The 7,660-nt window shown below is 34.5% G+C and overlaps 1 protein-coding gene across 1 annotated transcript; it reads right to left on the bottom strand.

Moving 5' to 3' along the window:
- Positions 1-4,672: 4,672 nt before the first annotated feature.
- LOC106319341 (1-aminocyclopropane-1-carboxylate synthase 6) lies at positions 4,673-6,712 on the bottom strand. The gene is made up of 4 exons (XM_013757633.1): positions 6,436-6,712; positions 6,210-6,341; positions 5,955-6,115; positions 4,673-5,871 (listed from the first exon to the last, which is right to left on the bottom strand). The coding sequence occupies exons 1-4, from the start codon at positions 6,610-6,612 to the stop codon at positions 4,866-4,868; spliced, it is 1,476 nt and encodes a 491-aa protein (XP_013613087.1). The 5' UTR covers positions 6,613-6,712; the 3' UTR covers positions 4,673-4,865.
- Between the last annotated feature and the right edge of the window lie 948 nt (positions 6,713-7,660).

The raw sequence follows: 7,660 nt of genomic DNA, 5'->3' as shown, positions 1-7,660 counted from the left end.
GACTTCTTCAGTTATAGTCATCGCTTCAGCCACTCCGCGAGTAACGAAGCCGGTGGCGAGGCGTGGAAGAGCAAGGGCGGAGCTTGGAAGAGCCGGTGACGGAGCGTGGATGAGCCGGTGACGGAGCGTGTGACAGAGCGTGTGACGGAGCGCGTGATATATATGTCTATATATGTAAGATGTATATAAACCATATTTGTATTATAATTTTAATGAATTAATTCAAAAATGTTTTATGATTTTTTTTTAAATTTATTTATTTATATGGCTATGACTTAGCTGAAGAAATATAGTAGCTAAACTCTGTAGCTATTTAGCAATAGAACACTTTGTAGCAATGCTGTTGCTATTGCGCGACAGAACACTCTGTAACCATGCCCTCGCTAATAGCTACAACTAGTTTCCTCGCAAAATCCGTCGCTAGCAAGCTACGGAATGGCGACAGATTGGGTTTAGCGTCGACGCTGACGCCACGGTTCCAATCCGTAGCCATCCGTCGCCTTTTGCATTATAGCTACGGATTTTCCTCTCTAGCTACGAAAAAATCGGTAGCTATATGACTGATTTCTTGCAGTGTTCGTGCTACTTTTTTTCTTCGTAATTTCTTCAACCTTTTTTGAAAGAAATAATTTATTCAACTTGTCATGCCAGGACACTACAAAAAACCCAAAGCTAAATAATACACTACAATTATATTGTTATCTTTTCGTGATGTTACGTACAGATGATGGCTGCTGTTACTATTCTAACTTTTTGTTTTTATTTACTAGTCAGCATAGGTAGCTCGTGCATGGAATTTAAAGGCTACATAGCTGAGAATTTCGATAAATGTTTGTTTCCTCGAAAACTCGAAAGTTATTAATTGCATTTGGTAGACAAATGATTGCATGTGACATAAGGATATTTGTAATAAATCTAACCATCAATATTTTTAATTATGGTTGTTAATTAACAACCCAATTATCAAACAACAACTAATCTTGACGAATGTTATTTTCAAATGCAAAAATCATTCACGTAATATTTATCGGATATTTGCATTTTCTATGATCAAGTAACATTCATCTTTTTTTTTTTAACTTAAGTAACATTCATCTTTTTTTTTTTTTTGAACTTAAGTAACATTCATCTTGATCTACATTTTTTATCTAATATATCAACCTGCTACATATAAACGTTAAATCATTAAGCATTTCACTAAATACTGTTCACATATGTCATATGCATGTCTCGTAGACTCTTTAATAGCTCGAATGTGCGCACATATGTCATTAATCATTAAGCATGTCAAACCAGAATTAATATACATATTGGGTGGAATATTTGTATAGGCAATTTAATTATACGTCTTATGAGATTGTTTTCTGCTGGATCATAAATAAATACACACATGCAATAAAATATAATCCTTACATTATAACTCTTGAAAATTAAATAAACAATCCTTGCTTAGACTTAAATTTGTCTTATGGAATTAATGTATGTTACCGAATACCTGCTCCCACCATTAGTATAGCCGCCACAGCCCATAGCCGAGACCGTCCACGTTACTGAGATTTTCTAGCATTATTTTATCTCTATTTTATTGATTTTTAAATAAATTCAAGAACATAACGACATCGGTGGTAGTTATAAATTTATGTCCAAATTTAATCCATGAATGTATGGATCCCTAGCAATAACAGTGTTCTCTCTTGATTAATATAGTTGCAAGAAAAATAATTATTCAGTTTTATTTTACTATTATCAAGTTCATACAAAACCCAAAATGACTGTATACACTCCCAATTAAGAAACACCTCTACATAGAGTTATCCACTTCAAGTGTACTAACTTATTCACGTATGGCGCAGACTTCTAGGTATGTAAATGGTCGAAGAAATTATAGTTGCATTCAATGAACTGGAGAAACATCGTGGCCCAGACTCCCAGTGATGAGTAAATCATATGTTATGCTTTTGTTATTAAGGTTATAAGGTGACAATTAAAATGATAATAGGAATAAAGGAAAAAATGAGTAGAAATCAAATAAAAGAAAGAAAAAGAATAGTTATTACTCTTGTTTTTACTGATTTTCAAAATGAATGTTTTTATTCTATAGTTTTTTTAAATAAAGGAAATGGCGAGGAATTGTATGTAATAAATATTCTTCATAAATGGTATAAATACTAAGGAATGAATATGAATTCATTGCTCTCATTGGTTTCCTAGGTTATCATTTTATGGAACGTTGGTATTGACGCAACTTGTGTTTTGTGTCAACAACAGTTGGAGACAAGAGATCATCTCTTTTTTGGATGCAGCTATTCTCGAGAAGTTTGGTCGGGTTTGGTTTGTGATACTTGCATATTATCTCGCCGCTGAAGCTCTATCTGATACGCTACAGCTTTCAAGTAGCTCTACATTCGATTTGGAGGGAACAAAATAACCGACGACATGGACAACAGCAGATTCTAGCGAGGTAGCTGACCACTATGATAGATAGACATGTTCGAACCCAATGTCTACTTATCATCTCGAAAGGGATTCGAAACCATGAAGGGGTTCTGCAACTTTGGCTCTCTGCTAGATAGTCAAAACAAATGTACTCTGTTTCGTAGGAATTTTTTCTAGCTAAAGTAGCAATAGCTGTTACAAATACTTTTTTCTGAATAAATTTTACATATTATTCAAAAAATATAATGAACACTCTGAGTTATTTTTCAAATTAAAAATGAATTTAAAATTTTAACAACAGAAAGTAAATTAATTCAAGTTTCAGAAATAGAATAATCTGTCATTATATCATATTCTCTCCCGTTTTCAAGTCATTTTAGCATTTTAATTTTGGTTCATAAAAAATGTCATTTTACATTTTCAATGCAAATTTGTAAACAATATTTCAATTTTAACCTTATTGATCTAATGTATTAATTGGAGAAAGAATTTTTGTTAATACATTAATGATGGACAAAATGATTTTTTGTTAGTTTTCTTAATTTGTGTGGAAAAGTTAAAGTGACATTTTTGTGAAGAAGATGAAATATTATTTTTGTAGTGACACTTTATAAAAAAACGAAGGTGAAACGGATTCTTGTTTCCCTCCATTTGAAGATTAGTACATTGTCACAGAATATTTGGACAGCTAAACTCGCGTGATAATAAAATTAAGACACTATGCCATGTTGATTATTCCCCACTAGCTATGCTAACAACAACAAACATTAACCTATCCACTTGAAGAATTAGAGGAACAAACAGAACACATCAATGCATTAAATTAAATAACCTTTTCTATTATATTAGTTTTGTCGTTAGAAAATTAGCTGTGAAAACGTGATGACTTACTACGTACATAACATATGTATCTCTAAAGATCAAAACATTTCTTAACGAAACTTCTCTGGTAAGAAAGCAAAATGTCATTCTTTGTGTATGCAAACATATGTATGTTGTATGGATAGGATTGAAACTCATATGAATTATTAGTGGGTGGTAATCACATATTCCCTTCTTCTTAATCAGAAAAAAGAAAAGAAAAGAAATTAATGCGAGTATTGATTTTGTAAAAACATTACATTAGTGATACTGCTACTTTTGTTTCGGTTCAACGAGGCTAAGTAATCTGCATGAATCAAAAAATCATCAGATAAAGTAGAAAATCATCAGACTTAGATCAAATGAAGAGTGTTCAAGAGAGCTTGATATACCATGTTATCACTTATCATCATCGCTTCAAAGCATTGCATCGAGCGATAAGATAGGTGTGTCCAGTGACCCAAGATAAGTTTTAAGGGGTGTCACTAATTGGGCTTGGCCCAGATTAAAATTAAATAAAAAGGAAAAACAGGTAATGTAGGGCATTTGAACCCAGGTGACTCAGTCAAAGGGGGGTCAAGAAGGAAATAAAAACACCAATTGAGCTATGTATTTTTCAATTACGTTATACAAACTTGCTAATATATAATTTTAACCTGTGGCAGGTGCAACCCTTTTATCCAACGTGGGTCCGCCTCTGGGTGTGTCATATACTCAATCCCTTAAGCTCTGCTCAGCAAATGCTATAGAGGGTATTTGGATATTCCCTACTTGGTGCTTAAATAGTTTTGTACATATTTTCCCTGAAATTTTCTTCAAACCCTACTGAGGAATTGAAAGAACAATATGTACATGATGATTAACATCCATTGGCTCGAAGCAAATGACATTACAAAAATTAGAAACTACGTTATAAGAAATAACTCTTTATTCCTTGGCTTGTTCTTCTTACGTTTACGTTGATGATCACTTTAGTTTTTGCCCAAAAAAGTTTAATACTTTAATTCTTGTAGTGGCTTTTCTCAATTTACAAGTGGTGGTCCAACAATTTTTTCCTTCCTAACTATAGGGCCCAATACCTATGGCTTTATTTCAGCATTTTAACAACATATGTTCATTTTTCCCTCAATTCCAACCTCAACTAATCCAGTCCTGCTTTTATACTTAAACTTTGATATCTACCAATTTCATCATAAAAAACATTTATGCTTGATTAGTTGTGGACGGTCGAGGCGCTACAAGTTGTTCACCGGTTTTATCATGTCTGATTCCTTGTTATGCTGGTTGGATAAACGGTTTGGTTAAATTTGAGTTTTCTTTACTGATATTTTACAGAAATGTTCTTGTTAGAAAACACATTGGTATAGACCTTTAATAACGATTAGAGAAATTATGGTTTCTCATATTATATTATTCAACTGGTTAAACTTACAAGAGATACATTATAAAAATATTCAACTTGACAGTAGTAGCTATACATTTAATTAGACAAAATGTCACAATCAATGTTAAATAATTTTTATCTTTCAATTTACGACAGCTTGGTCTAGTCAAAAACTGAAACGGTCTTATATCTGTGCACGAACAAGCGGAGAAGGTGGCACCGGTGAATGAGGAGAGAAGAAGCCCTCCTCGAACCGTCTCGTGTCCTTAAAGCTTAACCGGAGGCTACTCTGCCAACACTTCTTTTTCTTAGCCATCGGTTTAGTCAGTATCAGACTCTCCTCTTCAATTTGACTAGTGAACACTCTGATCCTCTCTAGAGCGGTCTCCATTGTCTGGTAGTCCATGTTCGCAAAACATACTCTAAACCATCCCGGTTCGTGGCAGTGGCACGAACCGCCTGGAGAAACGTTCAGCTTCACCTTGTGGACGATCACACGCCACAGCTCCATCTCCGAGTCGAATGTAGCCGTCTTCAAAAGGTTTCTTAAATCCATCCATATGAACAAACCGGCTCCGGCCTTTAACCAACCAATGCTTAAACCGTCTAAACCGGTGGTTAACTCTGCGTGTCTTTCAGCCAACCGTAGTTTGCTCTTGCGGATGAATTCGTCTACAAAGTCTTCGTCGGATAACATTTTGGCGATCAGATGCTGCGTTTGAGACGAAACCAAACCGAAACTCGACATTTTCCTGGCAATTTGAACCACCCGGTCATTGTAAGAGTATACTATACCGACTCTTAAACCGGGCAGACCCATATCTTTTGATAAACTATAGACAATATGGATCAAATCGGTGTTGCAATCGGGGATCTCGTCAATTACTTCTGCGACGCTGATAAACTCGGATTCACCAAAAGTAGTTGCTGCATAGATCTCATCAGCAATAAGGTGAATCCCTTTGTCATTGGTGAACTTAACCAAAGATTTCAAGCAATCCCGGTCTAACGTCGTACCGAGCGGGTTGGAAGGATTGGTTATGAGTAAACCCTTAACCGGAATGTTCGATACACGCGCGTTTTCGTACGCAGCGTCCAAGGCTTCCGCCGTGATCTTAAACCCGTTGGAGCTATGACAAGTAACCGGTACAAGATTCACTCCGGTTCTCCATCTCAAATCTCTATCAAACCTGAAACCAAATCAAAACCAAGTTAGACCAAACCAAAACTAGATTAAACCGAATACTAATCTGATTTCATGAACAAAACATACCCTGGATAATAAGGAGTCGGAACCAAGAAACCGTCGCCGGGATTGGCTAAACAGAAAGCAACCGTCTCGTGCGCTCCGGTTGCGCCGCCGCTCATGACGATCCGGTCAGGATCAAACTTCACTTTGTTGTTTCTTGTCTTCTCCATAAACTTCGCTACAGCCTGAAGACAATAAGAGAAATCAACAATTAAGTTTAATAATCATTCAGACAAAAGTGATTGTGTTTTGTAAGATCACCAGAAATATCCAACTTACTTGTCTGAATTCAGGCAAGCCATGATAATCCTGAAAAATCGCAATGTCGCTGAACTGATTCACACCTTCAGCTGTGCAAATCGAAGCTTCCGGGTGTTCTAAAACCCATTTACGCATCAAATCTCCACAAAGCTACACAATTTGAGAAGTTAAAGATTAGGTTTTTAGGTTTATAGAAAGATAAAGAGAAAAAAAAAGTTTAGATCTTTTTTTCCTTTGTAGTTACCTGATTTTCAGCGAGACCCATCTGAATAACTCCATCGGGTCTATCAATTGGGTGAAATGGGTTTTCTTCATAAGCTTTCCAGCCATCGAAATAAGCTGATTTCTCGCCGTGTCCGTCACCGGCGGCCATTCTCGACAGTAGGTTCTGGTCTTGCTTCTCTGCAGTCAAAGCTACCATTTTTGTTTCTTCAAAAGGGGTTTTAATAAGTTGGGTTTGTTTTTGTTCTGTTGAGATTTTTAATGCTTGGTTTGATGTCTTGGGAAGTGAGTTTGATCCTCTATATATAGAGAGTTTCTGGTTTCAGGTGGATACACCGAGTAAGTAGCGTTGCAGCAGGTTGCAGCGAAGGTTCCATGACAACTGTAGTGGAAATTTCAAAATGGTCCTTAATGTTTATTTGTAATTTTGTTTGACTTCCCTGAAGTCTTAATTGCTTTATTTTTGGGTGGATTTGAAACAAATTTGTGAAAAGGAGTGGTCACTGTGTGGGAATTGGAACGAAAATGTGTCCGAGTGGGGGACCTATTAGAGCATCATTACAGTAAGACCCAAATTAAGTCCTTAGCATTATTATTGACTAGGGGTAGCCCGGGATTTTTATTTTTTTTCTAATTTAAGTTGTTACATTATTTATATTTATGTTATAATATATATTTATATAAATGTTAAGATGCATGTCATAATTAAAATTTATTTTTAAATTTTATAACGTTAAATTAACATATTTTTTACTATTTAAATATTTTTTGTAATTTTGTTGGCTATCTAGTTATCATATTTAGCAAAACTATATGTTGATTGTTGGAATAAATGTTTTAGATATTTAATTAAACTGCAAAGTATTTTCGGATCGACCACATGCTCAACAATCGATCGATCCGTAAAAAGATGGTCGATCTCCTTGGCCAGATAAGTACAATTTTAGCAAAAATATCTTTGATTTTCAAATATTAAGTATATAACTATTCTTTTGAATATATTTTTTTGAATTGTATTTTTTGATTTAATTATTGTATTATAATGTTTATGTAAATATTTTTTGTGATGTTTGAATTTGTGCTGTTAGTATACTTAACGTAGATGATATTGATGTTTAACAATTTATTTTTTTCTGGAAATAGAAAATAATGATATATCAAAACGTATCTAATACTTGTTAAATGATAGTATAATGTAAATTACATCCATTATTTGAAAATAACCATTTGTTGTTTTTATTTTTTTT

The sequence above is a fragment of the Brassica oleracea genome, chromosome C9 (assembly GCF_000695525.1).
Source record: "Brassica oleracea var. oleracea cultivar TO1000 chromosome C9, BOL, whole genome shotgun sequence".
Classification (NCBI taxonomy): domain Eukaryota; kingdom Viridiplantae; phylum Streptophyta; class Magnoliopsida; order Brassicales; family Brassicaceae; genus Brassica; species Brassica oleracea.
The sequence above is the reverse complement of the archived record's forward strand: the minus strand, read 5'-3'. Positions and strand labels throughout refer to the sequence as shown.

Coding starts and splice junctions, on each gene's coding strand:
- LOC106319341 (XM_013757633.1), bottom strand. CDS start 6,612: ATGGTAGCTTTGACTGCAGAGAAGCAAGACCAGAACCTACTGTCGAGA. Junction 6,116..6,209: donor GCTTGCCTGAATTCAGACAA/GTAAGTTGGATA, acceptor TATTGTCTTCAG/GCTGTAGCGAAGTTTATGGA. Junction 5,872..5,954: donor CCGACTCCTTATTATCCAGG/GTATGTTTTGTT, acceptor ATTTGGTTTCAG/GTTTGATAGAGATTTGAGAT.